The sequence below is a fragment of the Podarcis erhardii genome (genome assembly GCF_964252035.2).
Source record: "Podarcis erhardii genome assembly, chromosome: 2".
NCBI classification, from domain to species: domain Eukaryota; kingdom Metazoa; phylum Chordata; class Lepidosauria; order Squamata; family Lacertidae; genus Podarcis; species Podarcis erhardii.
In genome coordinates, this window is record NC_138498.1 from 116,258,208 (window position 1) to 116,275,007 (window position 16,800).

General features: G+C 42.2%; 2 protein-coding genes across 2 annotated transcripts in view; both read left to right on the forward strand.

The window, feature by feature from the left end:
• The window catches only part of LOC309335198 (uncharacterized protein), a 38,247-nt gene that overhangs the window by 15,485 nt on the left and 5,962 nt on the right, over positions 1 to 16,800 (forward strand). Inside the window, exons 9-15 of the mRNA XM_081850071.1 lie at positions 1,543 to 1,634; positions 9,115 to 9,577; positions 10,212 to 10,307; positions 10,631 to 10,861; positions 11,646 to 11,668; positions 14,023 to 14,141; positions 14,281 to 14,310. Of these exons, the coding sequence (XP_081706197.1) occupies positions 1,543 to 1,634; positions 9,115 to 9,577; positions 10,212 to 10,307; positions 10,631 to 10,861; positions 11,646 to 11,668; positions 14,023 to 14,141; positions 14,281 to 14,310 (1,054 nt within the window). The remainder of the gene's footprint in view (positions 1 to 1,542; positions 1,635 to 9,114; positions 9,578 to 10,211; positions 10,308 to 10,630; positions 10,862 to 11,645; positions 11,669 to 14,022; positions 14,142 to 14,280; positions 14,311 to 16,800) is intronic.
• LOC309337321 (tripartite motif-containing protein 10-like) overlaps positions 2,744 to 16,800 on the forward strand; it is a 34,365-nt gene continuing 20,308 nt past the window's right edge. Inside the window, exon 1 of the mRNA XM_081854099.1 lies at positions 2,744 to 2,999. The gene's annotated coding sequence lies outside the window, so the exon portion shown is untranslated. The remainder of the gene's footprint in view (positions 3,000 to 16,800) is intronic.

Below are 16,800 nucleotides of genomic sequence, written 5' to 3' on the forward strand. Positions count from 1 at the left end.
ATCCTGGGAGTGTTTGCATTCTGTGCTGGAGAGGAATGATTGCTGAGAGCTCCAATTCTGGGTGAATGTGGGCTGAGGCCCACAAGAGTAGAAAAAGAAAAAGAAAACCCATTTTTACCTACTGTTTTAATATATTCAAAGCTGGCATCCATCTTTCTTGGGATGCAGTGGAGGAGTGCGTCTCTGGGCGAGGTCAAGCTTGTTGAGAGGCATCTGATCAAGGCCTGTATTTTAAAATGAGCTTAAAGATATATTTGCAAATGTTTGTATGTTTCATGCCAGGCAGAAACCAGCTGGCTAAGTACTTTGGCAGTTGTTTATCTTTCTGCTCTCCTGAACAAGGGCCCCCCCTGATTTATAGCAGTAGCAGGAGACAAGTTTCTCAAAGTTGTAAAAGGGAATTACAGGCTGGGAGCAAATGTTACACTGACCCTACATATTACAGAATACAATCAAGCTGCAAAAACACTAATTAAGAGTTGGTAAATAGTAAGATTTATTGTTCAACAGAAAATAATACCATGTACCTCCCATCAGACTTTAGCCATATTTTCCTAAGGTAAGGTATACTGAGAGAATTAAAGGGCAATAAATTTTGGCAAGAGCTAATGGGAAAAGCAGCTGGCTGGGAAAGGGGGGGTGTAAACTGAAGAGGCTTCTTTTGAAGCTGTTTTTTTTACTGAGTTTCTTTTTACTTTGCAAAGGCCTTTTCTTCTAAAAAGCTATCTATGTTATGTATGAGATTTGTTGGCTTAATGTAATTAGGCAAAGGATTTAGAAAGTAAGAAATGTCAGATTCTTATGTTAGATTCTTATTTCATTGATGGTGTGTGAGAATGTGAACCCAAGATCTCTGTTTAGATAGAATTTAATACCACGAGCCATTTGTTTTAGCCATTTATTTTTATTTTATTTTTTTTGGAATGCAGGGGCAACAGGGGCAAAAGGTGATCTGGTAATTAAGGTGCCTTGTCGAGGCAAATGTAAGATATATGGCTACTTGTCTGCCATTTATGGATAGAAGGAAATATAGCTCTTTGTCTCCCATAAAAGGTAATAGGAAATGGGTGTATCTTTTATGATTGGTTCTAGCAAACAGCCAATAGGAATTTCAACCAGGCTGATTGGACAGAGGTAGCCAAAGGAGGAGCAAGGGGGCTGGGCTGAGGAAATATAAGTGCTGGCCATCAGGACTGGAGGGGGCAGAGCTTTGGTAACCATATACCACTGTGCCTCTCATTTATTTGTCTGACAAATAAATTATTATTTTAATTTCTCTATTGCTGCGTTGAATATTTCATTCCAGCTAAGTGTTAACCACAAGCAGGGTGCTACAGTTGGAAGATTGCAGCACCTGCTGTGGCTATAGAGACCGATGCAGGAAAGACATGTTTTGTGTCAGCTGGGGCAAATGAAGGCGTCTAGTTGTGCTGCTGCAGATGCACCAGGGCGTTTCTTCTGTCGACGCTCCTCCTAGTGGTCATTCCTCCTCTGGCCGCTGCTATGGATACATGACCTGTCTGTCTGTCTGTCTGTCTCTAGGCACTGCAATTACCTTCAAGGGAAACAAAATGGCAGGTGGATGTTGCCAGCTTGCATGTCAAGTCTGCAGATATCTTTGAAACACAGAATTGGTCTGCTGTTTGGCCTGGTGCCTGAAGTCAGCTCCCAGCCAGTTCAGATCCCAGAACCGAGCAGGGTATTATTATGTCCAGGCCAGGAAGAAAGAGCAGTCTCCGCTAAGCACTTCTTTCTCAAAGCAGAGTCTGCTTCCCCACAATGCTCGTGATTTGCATTCTCTTATTCATTCAAAAAGAATTTACATATCACCCCTAAGGACAACATACTCCCTCAGTATACAGGCATCAGAAGCAATGCAAAGCAACCGAGGCTGCTCAAGACCTGCCAGGATAAAAACAGCAACAGCCAAGCACATCAGCCCTGAGATAGCGAGTCATTTGCACACAGGGAACTCCCACAGAGTGAGAACTGAGAAAGTGAAAGTCAGCTGTGCCTTCACTGCGAAGCAGCAGCCATGGCTGGTTCTGGGGGTTCCGTCCAGGATCTCTGTGCTGCCTGGATAACCTGTATCCAGTGAACACGGGGGGGGGGGGGCGATTTCAGCTGAGGCTGCTTGAGCCAGGACTGTGGGGTGGTGGGCCCACAGCCTTCCTGCCCTCAATGCAGAGAAAAAGCCCAGCCCAATAAATCTCACCCCAAATTGGAAACTGGAAATGTGGATGAAATGGACCCCTTCTGATTGCAATTCCCATCATGGGACTGAAACAGCACTGGTTGCACCGGACGATGATTTGTAGCAGGCCAGGGACAGAAGTTTCTCCCGTGCTGTCTAAGCATGGGTCAAAGCAGTTTCTTGTTTGCCCCTCTGCTTTCCCTAGGAAAACCCACTGAATTAGGAACAAATGTCAATCCTCAGAAAAACCAATTGATCTTTTCCCCAATTCAGCTGCAAACAGCAAGCAGAAGTGTGGCTGAGCCCTGATTGGGTCCCTGGGGTCGGGTCTGCCCTAAAGTGCTTCCCTGATAGCATTACGGATAGGAGGGGAAGAGTCAGGAGTCCAAAGCAGGAAGTGAAAAATAATTCATTTTCTGCATCCTGAACAAAATGGGTGTGGTGGAACATTCAAACAAAGTTCAAAGCTATCACTTATTAACCAAGCAATGCCACATTTATGGTAGCTGATAAAAATACCTGTTTAGGGGGGGAATGGCATTGTTTTATACAATTAAAAAATATATGCCAAAGGCCGGTTTTTTCTTATTCTTTTTGAAAAAGAGTCATTCATGTTTGGGATGAGATGAGGTGGTGAGCAAATGGTTGTTCTGTTAGGAGGACAAAAGGAAGCTGAGATCTCCCAGCAGAAGAAAATAACAGTTGCAAGTTGTCGTCACAGCTGTACAAAGTGCACACCCTTTGGCCCTCCCTAAAGAAGGGGCAAGGAGACAGGAGAAAGAACGGCTGGGAAGAAGAAGGAAAGGTAACCACCATCTCCCTGACCACAAGAGAAGCTATTCTGGGGGTGAGTATCTGACAACCAAACCCCATTGCATGTTCCCAGGCTGCCCTTGGCCCAAGCAGGTCTATTTTCATTCAGTTCCCAATGCGTATAGAAGAGCCTTTTAACCGTTCCTCTTCCTTGCCTCCCCCCACCATTCAGCTGAAAGTCAAGCCCCTATGGGAATGCTGTTAGCTCTGGGAGAGGAGCTCCTATGGGTGTCAATGGAGATGTTGGCTGGGCACCCAAAGGAAGGCTTGGAGCCCTGCAATGGCTTCTGTCCTTGTTTGTCACCTTGGTGCCATTCCTGGGCCACTCTTGATGCAGCGCCAGGAAAGTGGACCTGCACATGAACGTGAGATTATGTCCCACTCAATGACTGAGGGACCTTTCCATATTTCATGGAGCTCCATAATTCTTTCTACTGGATAGTGAATACATGAATCAGGCACACATTTCTGAAAAGGTGACCTGTTTTGCTTTAACCTGGCAATTTTAAGGAGGAAGGTTTGTGGGGATGATAAGTTCAATTCTTCAGCGGAGCATGTTTTCATTTGACAGACTGCCTTGTTTTAATAGTTATTTTAACTGCTCAACGTGTTTCATCATTTTTTATATATTTTACTTTGTAATGGCTTTGGCTACAGATGTTTTATTTATTTAACAAAATACTGCCTGATTGTAGAAGAACCTCAAAGCAGTTTATGAAAAAGATAAAAACAATTAAATTTTCCCTTAAAAATTAAAACTATAATTTAAAACATTCAAAAAGTTAAAACTGCAGTAGGCTAGACTAAAACAATTGAAAAGCCATAGAAACTTTCTAATCATCTGGGTTTGTTGTTGTTGTTTAGTCGTTTAGTCGTGTCCGACTCTTCGTGACCCCATGGACCAGAGCACGCCAGGCACTTCTGTCTTCCACTGCCTCCCGCAGTTTGGTCAGACTCATGTTTGTAGCTTCGAAGACACTATCCAACCACCTCGTCCTCTGTCGTCCCCTTCTCCTTGTGCCCTCCATCTTTCCCAACATCAGGGTCTTTTCCAGGGAGTCTTCTCATGAGGTGGCCAAAGTATTGGAGCCTCAGCTTCACGATCTTTCCTTCCAGTGAGCACTCAGGGCTGATTTCCTTAAGAATGGAGAGGTTTGATCTTTGTTATGTACTGAGTTGAATAGGATCCAAACTGCAGCAGTCTGATTGGTCCTAGAACAATAGGATCCAAAAGGCAGCAGTCTGATTGGTCCTAGAACAATAGGATTCAGAATGCAGCAGTCTGATTAGTCCTAGAACAATGCAGCAGTATGATTGGTTGGCAGAAACCACCCAATCATGCTCCAGATTGAAGTGAATCCACAACCTGATTGGCTTAGAGTAGAATTCCGGAATTAGCCAATCATGTGCAGCCCATTGTGTAAATAATGTATATAAAGCAGATACTTTGAGGGGACATTCATTCATTTCCTCCTCACTACTATGAGCTGAATAAAGAGCATGAAATCACTTTGCGACTCTGAGTATATTTCAATCTTCTTGCAGTCCATGGGACTCTCAAGAGTCTCCTCCAGCACCATAATTCAAAAGCATCAATTCTTCGGCGATCTGCCTTCTTTATGGTCCAGCTCTCACTTCCATACATCAATACTGGGAAAACCATAGCTTTTGTGAAAGATAACGATCTTTGGAGCTTGATCGTTGAGCCGTGGCCTCTGATAGCTTTATGATCCCAATCAGTCGTTTACAGCGTCCAGCACACTTCCTTCCTAGCTGCGCAACAAATTCTGCTGGCTCTTTAGCCACGGCTTAGCAGAGTAGCATACAGCGGTGTAAAGCAGTCTTTTTCTCCCTTTTCTCCATGCAAGCATACACAGACAGGTTCGTCTATTTACAGCTCTTTATCGAAACATTTCAGCCCATCGCTGCTTGCAGCCATAGCAAATATGTCCGTCTCTCTCAAGACACACAGAGAGAACATGTCCGTCTCTCTCAAACACAGAGAGAACAACAGAAAGTACAGGAACAAGCTCCTCCTTAGCTTCTAGAGCTGACGTCAGAAAGTGACGCACATCTCAGAACACTTAACCAGTTAAGTTCTGAACTCTCACAGCTTTTACTATACGGACCTTTGTTGGCAAAGTGATGTCTCTACTTTTTAAGATGCTGTCTAGGTTTGTCATTGCTTTCCTCCCAAGAAGCAGGCGTCTCTTAATTTCGTGGCTGCTGTCACCATCTGCAGTGATAATGGAGCCCAAGAAAGTAAAATCTCTCACTGCCTTCATTTCTTCTCTTTCTATTTGCCAGGAGGTGATGGGACCAGTGGCCATGATCTTCGTTTTTTTTGATGTTGAGCTTCAGACCATATTTTGCGCTCTCCTCTTTCACCCTCAATAAAAGGTTCTTTAATTCCTCCTCACTTTCTGCCATCAAGGTTGTGTCATCTGCATATCTGAGGTTGTTGATATTTCTTCCAGCAATCTTAATTCCGGCTTCAGATTCATCCAGCCCAGCCTTTCGCATGATGAATTCTGCATATAAGTTAAATAAGCAGGGAGACAATATACAGCCTTGTCGTACTCCTTTCCCAATTTTGAACCAATCAGTTGTTCCATATCCAGTTCTAACTGTAGCTTCTTGTCCCACATAGAGATTTCTCAGGAGACAGATGAGGTGATCAGGCACTCCCATTTCTTTAAGAGCTTGCCATAGTTTGCTGTGGTCGACACAGTCAAAGGCTTTTGCATAGTCAATGAAGCAGAAGTAGATGTCTTTCTGGAACTCTCTAGCTTTCTCCATAATCCAGCGCATGTTTGCAATTTGGTCTCTGGTTCCTCTGCCTCTTCTAAATCCAGCTTGCACTTCTGGGAGTTCTCGGTCCACATACTGCTTGAGCCTTCCTTGTAGAATTTTAAGCATAACCTTGCTAGCGTGTGAAATGAGTGAAATTGTACGGTAGTTGGAGCATTCTTTGGCACTGCCCTTCTTTGGGATTGGGATGTAGACTGATCTTCTCCAATCCTCTGGCCACTGCTGAGTTTTCCAAACTTGCTGGCATATTGAGTGTAGCACCTTAACAGCATCATCTTTTAAAATTTTAAATAGTTCAGCTGAAATACCATCACTTCCACTGGCCTTGATTTTTAGCAGTGCTTTCTAAGGCCCATTTGACTTCACTCTCCAGGATGTCTGGCTCAAGGTCAGCAACCCCACTACCTGGGGTTTGCGAGACATCCATATCTTTCTAGTATAATTCCTCTGTGTATTCTTGCCACCTCTTCTTGATGTCTTCTGCTTCTGTTAGGTCCTTACCACTTTTGTCCTTTATTATGGTAATCTTTGAACGAAATGTTCCTTTCATATCTCCAATTTTCTTGAACAGATCTCTGGTTCTTCCCATTCTGTTGTTTTCCTCTATTTCTTTGCATTGCTCGTTTAAGAAGGCCTTCTTATCTCTCCTTGCTATTTTTTGGAAATCTGCATTCAATTTCCTGTATCTTTCTCTATCTCCCTCACATTTTGCTTGCCTTCTCTCCCCCGCTATTTGTAAGGCCTCATTGGACAGCCATTTTGCTTTCTTGCATTTCCTTTTAATTGGGATGGTTTTCGTTGCTGCCTCCTGTATAATGTTGCGAGCCTCCATCCATAGTTCTTCAGGCACTCTGTCCAGCAAATCTAAATCCTTAAACCTGTTCCTCACTTCCACTGTGTATTCATAAGGGATTTGATTTAGATTGTATCTTACCGGCCCAGTGGTTTTTCCTACTTTCTTCAGTTTAAGCTTGAATTTTGCTATAAGAAGCTGATGATCTGAGCCACAGTCAGCTCCAGGTCTTGTTTTTGCTGACTGTATCGAGCTTCTCCATCTTTGGCTGCAGAGAATATAATCAATCTGATTTCGATGCTGCCCATCTGGTGATGTCCACGTGTAGAGTCGTCTCTTGTGTTGTTGGAAAAGTGTGTTTGTGATGACCAGCTTGTTCTCTAGACAGAACTCTATTAGCCTTTGCCCTGCTTCATTTTGCTCTCCAAGGCCAAACTTGCCAGTTGTTCCTTTTATCTCTTGGTTCCCTACTTTAGCATTCCAATCCCCTATAATGAGAAGAACATCCTTCTTTGGTGTCACTTCTATAAGGTGTTGTAAGTCTTCATAGAATTGGTCAATTTCAGTTTCTTCCGCACCAGTAGTTGGTGCATAAACTTGGATTACTGTTATGTTAAAAGGTCTGCCTTGGATTTGTATCGAGATCATTCTATCATTTTTGAGATTGCATCCCAGTACTGCTTTTGCAACTCTTTTGTTGACAATGAGGGCCACTCCATTTCTTTTGCGGGTTTCTTGCCCACAGTAGTAGATATGATGGTCATCCGAACTGAATTCGCCCATTCCCATCCATTTTAGTTCACTGATGCCCAGGATGTCAATATTTATTCTTGCCATCTCATTTTTGACCACATCCAACTTACCCAGGTTCATGGTTCTTACATTCCAGGTTCCTATGCAATATTTTTCTTTACAGCATTGGACTTTCCTTTCGCTTCCAGGCATATCCGCAGCTGAACGTCCTTTCGGCTTTAGCCCAGCTGCTTCATCAGCTCTGGATCTACTTGTACTTGTCCTCCGCTCTTCCCCAGTAGCATGTTGGACGCCTCTTTGTCCATGGAGTTTTCTTGGCAGGGATACTGGAGTGGCTTGCCGGTTCCTCCTCCAGGTGGATCACGTTTGGTCAAAACTCTCCACTATGACCTGTTCATCTTGGGTGCCCTGCTCGGCATAGTTCATAGCTTCTCTGAGTTCTTCAAGCCCCTTCGCCACGGCAAGGCAGCGATCCATGAAGGGGATCATCTGGGTTGTCTTGTCTAAATAAGGCACTGAAAAGAAGGCACTGAAAAGAAGACTCTGAAGGTGCCTGCTTGGGATCAATAGGAAGGTAGCTCCAATGTTTTCGTGCCACTACACTACATGATTGAGTTCTGACAGATGTAGGACAGGTATTATGTGGCACTAGTAAAAGTGCCAATTCCTCCAATCGAAGCAGTCAAGTGGGCACGTATGGGGTTAGGTGATCTTGTAGGTCAATGATGAATGAATGTGCAAACTGATTTTTCATTTGAGTTTTACAGTTTCAGGCAGTGGGGCTGTTATACAAAAATTTGGGGTTGACTTTTAAAGCCCAGCTCTCCATCAAGGGACCCAGCATCCCTTAAGTCCATTATCACCAGAGAAGAATGAGTGGAGGGAGGAACCAGTGGAGGAAAGCAAAGAAAATATTTGATGTCTGTTGCAAAAGAGTCCTCCCCCTCCCGCCCCCACCCTGCAAGGCAGTGAGGGGACCCAAAACAAAACTTTTAAGAAAGTTTAGATTTTAGAAACCCAGGACCACCGAAAGTCATCATACAGGTACAGCACCAAGCATTTTGTGTGTGTTTGATTGGCGTGTGAACGTGCACACACTGTTTGGGGCCCAGAATGGGGACAGACTTGCATGCACTCTGCCAACATGGCGAGTGACGTGGACGGGGAGTTGCCTGTACAAACAACACAGAAAAGGGTTGCACTTGTAAATCAGACCATGCTCAGAATATTCTTTTTGTACAGCATGTTTATAAATCTGTCACTCAGAAATCTGAACAATACATGCTAATTGTTTTTCTGGGGCTTGCCAGAGCGTACTTTGGAAATGGTGAATACCTTGGTGTCAGAGTTTATTGACAAAAACTGGCCCCTTTTCAAATACAGTGATTTGAAAGTATAAAGGTATTATATACTGAGTTATGGAAGAATGATTTTACCAAGAAGTTCCTTCTACCTACGTGGAGGGGTCCCACAGTTCAGCTGGAGGCTAAAGATGGCCTCACTCTTGCTTTGTGAATTGTCTAAATTTTATACACTCAAATACAAGTTCTAGTTTTTATGGGAGTATTTCCAATTTTTTTGAAGGCTGAAGGATTGGTTTTCTGTGGTGAGTGTGGGCCTACTATGTCTGAGCACCTTAATGTGTGAGGACCTATTATGGAAGATATGTTTCATAAGAAAGTGAAATGCAGAGTTAGTTTTACTGGAAGGGTGTGGAAACGCTCAATACTGAATACTTTCTACCTTATAGGCATTTCCCTGCCTCTCATCTCAACAAAGCCACAGACTCTTCCTCTATCATGGGCTCATCCTCATCCACGGATATCAGAGAAGAAGCCACATGCCCCATCTGCAAGGAATATTTGACAGACCCTGTGACCGTGGACTGTGGTCACAACTTCTGCCGGGACTGCATTGTAAAGTATTGTGACACATGGGAACCAATGCAGGTAGGGGACTTGGAGTGTCCCGTCTGCAAAGCCCGGATGCAGAGAGGGAGTTTCCGCCCCAATTGGCAGCTGGCCAATATAGTGGAAAAAATAAAAATCACGGCACCAAATAAAGGGGGAAATGATCTGTGTAAGAGACACAAGGAAAAACTCCACTTGTTCTGCAAGGAAGATGAAGAATTGGTGTGTTGGGTTTGTGAGCGATCCCCAGAACATAAATCACACACTGTGGTTCTCAAGGAAGAGGTTGCCCAGGAATACAAGGTAGGAAGTCATTTTGACACTTGCTTACACAACACTTTCATATCTTTCTGTGTGTCTGTGTGCAGAATATGCTGTCAATGTGGCTATGAAGCAAACATAATAAATTGCTAATCTGTAATCAAAAATTGGCCCTAGTCTCTGTTTGTTCTGCTTCAAAGGCAACTTTTAAAAATGTTATCTTGTTTTTTAAAGCACCATTTTTTCTGCAATTGTGCCAAAGGGTTCCTGTGTAATGTAGTAATAATAATGTTATGTAATAAGAGTAATAGAATGAAAGTTCTCAAGCAACTCTTGAATTTTAAACGTACAGCAAAAAAAATCCTAGAAGCTCCCAGAACAATTATCAGGGGGATATTTTTCTGCACTTGTGCCAAAGGGCTCCGGTGTAATGTAGTAGTAATAATAATAATAATCATGCTGGTTAATAAGAGTAATAGAATGAAAGTTCTCAAATGAGCCTTGAATTTTAAATGTACAGCAAAAAACAAACAAACAGAAAAAACCCTAGAAGCTCTCAGAGCAATAATCAGATAAATATCTAATAGTGGGGGACCACACAATAAAAATATATGTAGAATACTGAAGGTCCCCACTCCCAGTCCTAATCCAATCTGATATTTGGTTTTCTCTTTAGACACTCATCTGTGATCGCCTGGAGCATCTGAAGAGAGAGAGAGAGAAAATTCTGGCTTATGAAGCAGAAGTAGGAGAAGAAAGCAACAGCCTGCTTGTAAGTGTCACAGTTACTACTAAGAGATCCAGGTATACTTGAAGGACCAAGGCTGGATCTATACTGATATGGAAAACACTATAAAAAACACTATTTTACAAATTAGTTCTCAGTGCAATTTCTCATTGGGACAGATCACAACTCTATAGGGGCCCCCTGGTGTCACATGTTTGTAATGCATATATACCCTTATTAGTCCAGTGTAGCTGAGTCCCAAGTCATGATGTAGCCCCATTCCTGAGTGATTTACCATAACATTGTTAATGAAGGTCTTTCTAAAGACTCTGGCCTCTTCTTTTGCTTCTTCTTCCTGCCTCTTGCAGAAATCAACAGAAACTGAGAGGCAAAAGACCATGCAGAAGTTCAAACAACTGCACCACTTTCTGGAAGAACAAGAAAAGCGTCTGCTGAATGAGATAGAAGAGATGGAGGGGGAGATCACAAGAAGAAGGGAGAAGCACTTGGCCAGACTCTCAGAGGAACTCTCCTCTCTTGAATGGAGCATCTGGGAGATGGAGGAGAAGAGTCAGCAGCCAGCGAGTGAACTCCTGCAGGTGAGACTGTGGCAGGAACGGCCCAAAGTTCCTCTCTAATGGTTTAACCACACTTACCTTTTGCTGCACTCTTTCCAGGCACAGGGCAGTGCTTTCCCAGTCCCTACCAAAGCTTTCTTCCCCTCAGGCACATGATTTTGAGGGGGTGCGAGCCAGGCGCCCCCTTGCAGGGATCCTACCCTGCCTGGTGCCAGGGGTCTTGTCACCACACCCCTGGCCCCCTCACGGAATGGCAGTGTTGGGGGGAAGCACTAGCCAAGGGATGCATCTGTTAAAATCATCTTGGTTAGATTATCCTTGGAATACCTTCCAACAGTAAAATTCTATGAAAAGCAAAGATCAGTGCAATAAGAATGACAATACTGCCAGGTTTTTGGGTTTTGTTTCTTACGCTTCCTCTCTTGGTTGACCTGAGGGAATTGAAAAGCTGACAGAACAGTATAGATAATTTTATTTGGCAATGTAAGTGCCCAGAGTTGATAATGTTAATATGCAAACTGTCCCACAGAAGAGAGGATTGGCAGTACCTGATTTAGCTAAGTAGTGTGAAGCTGCTTAGCTAACTTTGTTAAAGTTCAGGATATCTCAGAAAAAGCAACTCTTTCAGTTGGAACAGTAATCCACAAATTCCCCACTAGCCAAGATACATGGGATACCTAGGAACATTTAAAATAAAAAAGAACTGAACTTAAGATTGGAAAATAATGGAGAGAAACCAGAATTGTTAGATGCATCCATACCTATCCAGTGAATTCTATTCTGAGTTTCCTCTTTTCCCTTCTAGGATATTAGAAGAACTTTGCAGAGGTAAGGGGATCCTGCTCATCTCCATTAATATCACTCCCTGAAACTTCACAGGTAAACCGAGGACCCCTCCTTGAGCTTCTGGCGCCCCACTTCCTCCTCCACAGATCAGGGCCAAAGAACTGAAGGAGGGATCGAACAAGATATATTCTAAACCCCAAATTGTGTAAAAAAGTAATTAATTAAGTTTGTTTGTTTGCAAATGTATTCCCAAAGCCAAGCCTGTTGCAAATGTAAATGCTAATTGGCTTTTGGAGATGATATATAAATGGTGCTTTAACACGGGGCTACTCTGTATTTAAAGTGCTTTTTGGGGGAAAGTTGCACTTAATTTTGTTTTGCTGGACTTTAGTCTAACAAACTCTGAGGTTTTTTCTAAAATCAAGCAGTATATATATTTTATGAAGTAAGCAAGCAACAGTATATATATTTTATGAAGTAAGCAAGCAACAGCATTGGAGGGGCAGGCACAGCCAATCCATATCCCTCCACCAACCAATTTTTTCTAAAACCAAGGCCTAACCGCAACCTTACAAGTTGTTATGATTTGCTACACAGTAGGCAAAAACCAAATGGCATCAGCCAATCAGCCAAATGCACAAAATTCCTACCAGATCCCTGCCCCCAAAACAGATGACACCATGACAGGCATAGCAAGGTCAAACGCAACGAACGCCCAAAAATTAGGGAGGGTGGGCGGGTGATCCGATGTGCACAGCAAAAAGAAAAAGCTTGACGCTGCGCACAGGGAATCTATTCAACCCAGGCTGTCAATCAAATTTGGCAACATCAAACTCTCCCCAGCAACCTGAGGAGTCCAATCACACTTTGGGCCAACCAAGCCAACTTGCCCAGCAACGGGGGTGTCTGGTTAACCCCACTGCAACCCATGCTCTCCATGAAGGAGAACATGCTTTGCCAGATCTTGAGTTACCAGTTGGGAAATAATCTACAGTGGTACCTTGGTTTACAAACTTGATCCGTTCCGGAAGTCCATTCTTAAACCAAAGCGTTCTTAAACCAAGGTGTGCTTTCCCATAGCAGCAGGGGACTCAGTTTACAAATGGAACACACTCAACAGGAAGCGGAACATGTTCTGCTTCCAAGGCAAAGTTTACAAACCAAAACACCTAATTCTGGGTTTGCAGTGTTCTTCATCCAAGTTGTTCATAAACTAAGCTGTTCTTAAACCAATGTACCACTGTATTAATTTTAGGGGTATTAATTATATTGACATCCCAGGTGAAATTAAGGATACTTTATGGTAGTACTGCGCCTTTTACCACAGATGATTGCCAAACTAATTAGTGTTATTTCCCGTCATGTTTTGTTTTACTTATATAATGTTTATAATGTTGTTCTTTAAGGGCCTGGATTGGCTTTTGACAAAAATAAAAATATGTTTCTTCTGTATATTCATGAAAGATCTGGCTTAACCTATGAGGACTCTGGCTCAACAGCCGAGGATATCTAAGTTGTCAGCAAGATCCTACCAACCTCAAGACAAAAATACTTTGAGTTTAGAAAGGTATATTCTGGGTGTGTGGTTTTTTAGTGTGTAGTAAAACCCTTTTAGGGACATGGGTGGCGCTGTGGGTTAAACCACAGAGCCTAGGACTTGCCGATCAGAAGGTCGGCGGTTCAAATCCCCGTGATGGGGTGAGCTCCCGTTGCTCGGTCCCTGCTCCTGCCAACCTAGCAGTTCGAAAGCACATCAAACTGCAAGTAGATAAATAGGTACCACTCCGGCGGAAAGGTAAACAGCATTTCTGTGCGCTGCTCTGGTTCACCAGAAGCGGCTTAGTCATGCTGGCCACATGACCCGGAAGCTGTACGCTGGCTCCCTTGGCCAATAAAGAGTCACACACAGTTACCTCTCACTTCTGGGGCTACAAAAAAGAGAGCAGGAATTGGGCTGTTTACCATGTTTACCATGTTCCTGAGCATATCTCAGCTGCAATATGTAACTTCAAGGTGTCACTTGGGTTCATGATAAGAGGATAGAAGGAACATTTCACTTTTGTCAACAGCAGCAACCATCTTTCTCTCCTCCACATTTTTCTTTCATGTTGTAGGTAATGCAGCCAAAACTGAAAAGCTCCGAGCAGGATGGTATCACTTGATTCTACTTCTACATTTGAGTAGATGTTAAGTGAGGAGACTCAGAGACCTGAGGCTGCTCCTTTGGCTGTTCATGTGTCTGGCTTTGGAGTCCATAGCAAGGAGGAATCTTCTCCCCTCGTTGCCTACCTCTCCTTCTTGGCTTCCTGCAGTTTCCTTCCTCCTTTCAATTCCTTTCTTTTGCTGCACTCAGAAATTCTGGATTTGAATGGGTTAGCCTTTATTTTCCCCATCAGGTATGAGCAAAAGGGGACATCTGAAAATCCACCGACTTTTCCAACAGAATTGAAGAGGAAGATCTCAAAATTTTGGATTGCAAATCCCATTCTATATGTTGAGATGGAGAAAATAAAAGGTAATGGAGAATGGCTGCAAGGATTTTACACTGGACATTATATTAGTCCAAAATATGTTATGAAGTAAAAATTTTGTTGTGGAATTATTTGCGGTATAAAAGTCTAGCTCTCAAACTTTATATCTCTTTGCTTCCTCAGATGCTCTGTTATTCGGACTGCATCAGAAAGGTAAATTTTGGGTGAAGGACCAAATTCAAATTAATGGTTGCCATTAATTTGATTTTGAATTGATTTTAGAATGAATTGATTTTAGAATGCATTTCACTTAATTGATTGAAATTTTATGTAAACTGTGTTACTTTTATTGTTGTTAGCTGCTCTGAGCCTGGCTTCGGCTGGGGAGGGCGGTATATAAATAAATATTATTAATAATAATAATAACAACAACAACAACAACCACCACCACCACCAGCAGGGCATGTGCACACAGAGCTGACGGCTTCCACTTGTTTTCCCAGCCCAGATAGTGTGTCAAGAAACACAGACAGGCAACTGTCCATTCTCAGCACACACTTTTTAATGTGGTTTCCATGTAAAGCATTCTGGTTTGGGTCCCAACCAGGGACAAATGGATAATTAAGATAATGGACTATGCTGAAATGGCAAGACTGACCGGCAGAATCAGAAACCAAGATGAGAAATTCAATAAAGAATGCTGAAAGCTTATAGACTATATAAACCTAATATTTAATAGACAGACCTTACTTTGATACTAGTGTTTTTTATGACTACTTTAAGTCTTTTTTTCTCCTTTCTGGATTGGGAGGAGGAAGAAGACTGGACTAATACCTGGAATAGCCTGAATAGAGGCAAGAAGAGGTGCAAGAAGGCTGTTGACCTACTGGAAATACTAGTGGACTATATTGGTTATAGTGTTATTATTTGGGGTCGGTGTAAATTTAGGGTGTGTGTTTCCTGTCAGGATATTGGATAGTGTGCAGTGTGTGGATTTTGTAATTGTACCCTGGTGAGAATGTCGAGCACAGCAAAGAGGGGGGAGGGGGGGCGCCTTCTGAAAGAAAGGGATCGAAGCAAGAACAAGATTTCAAAGCAGACATACTAAGAATGTTTGCGGAAATCAAACAAAGTGAAAAAAATTTAGAAGTAAAACTAGAACAAGTAGACAATAAGATAGGGAAATTGGATAAAAAGATGGACGAAACAGTTAATGAATTAAAAGGTCAAATAAAAGAAGTATTTAGGAGAACTCAGGTAACAGAAGAGGGGTTGAAAAAGACGAGAATAGAATTGAGGGAGGTAAGACGTGAGGAGGAGAGGACCAAAGCAGAGCTATTAGAACTAAGTAAAGCGCAAGAAGACTTGAAAGACATAATTGCCATGAATGAATTAAGATTAAGGGAGACTAACTTAAGACTTAGAGCAGTGCCAGAAAGACAAGGAGAAAACATTAAAGAGAATTTGATTGTAGAATTAGCCCAATGGATGGAAATACCAATAGAAGAGATGGCAAAATCAGTCCAAACGGCATTCAGATTAAAAATAAAAACTAACCAGAGTTAAAAAATTTGTAGGAGATTGCCTGATTATATTCAAAGAAAAGGAAATGAGAAATATGATTTTGCAAAGAAATAGAGAAAAAAGACTGTGCATTAATGGGAATTATATAATAATTTTCAAAGATTTACCAATTAGAATTCTGAAACGTAGAGAGCCGTATAAAGCATTGGCACAGATGTTGAAGAAAAATAATATAGAATTTAAATGGGAGTATCCGGAGGGCATCTCATTCATGTATAGAAACAAGAGGCATAGATTGGTTAAACCAGAAGAAACTAGCAAATTCCTAAGAAAATATAAAGAACTGAGACTAGAAAAAGAGGAAGACAAAATAGGAGAGGCAGCAGGGGGTGCTGAGGAAGAGATAGAGGAGGTAGCAGAAGGGTCAAGAAGAGAAGAAGAAGAACAGGAGGAAGAAGAATTAGCTGAAACATAAGAAAAGAAGTAATATAGGTAGGTTCAATCACCATGGCATTAAAGATTTGGAGTTGGAACATTAATGGGATAAACGAGAGGGAAAAAAGGAACAAAATCCAACAAATCTTGAAAAAAGAAAGTGTAGACATTATTTGTTTACAGGAGACCCATATAGCAAGAAGACATAAAAGAATTCTGATAAATAAAACACTGGGAAATGAGTTCATATCATCTGACAAAGTCAAAAAAAGAGGTGTGGTTATTTATGTTAAAAAACAAATTGAGGCCCAGCAAATCTTTAAAGATGAAAACGGAAGGATAATGATGGTACAAATTAAATGGCAGGGACAAAACTTAATTATAGTAGGACTATACGCTCCAAACGATAATAAATCCGAGTTTTATAAAACCTTGGAAGAAAAGCTAGCGGAATATGTAGATCAAAAATGATTATACTCGGGGATATGAATGGGGTGGTCTCACTAGAAATGGACAGACTCAGAGATGGGGGGGGGGGTAAGGAAGGGAAGCTGCCCAGAACCTTTTTCTCATTGGTTAAAAACTGTAATCTAATAGATGCCTGGAGACTTAGACATCCGCTGGCAAAGCAATTTACGTACCACTCTGAGCCTAACCAATCACTGTCCCGAATAGATCAGATCTGGGTCTCGAACGAATTAACACCAAGAATTATACGAGTAGAGATTCAGGCCAAAACAATAT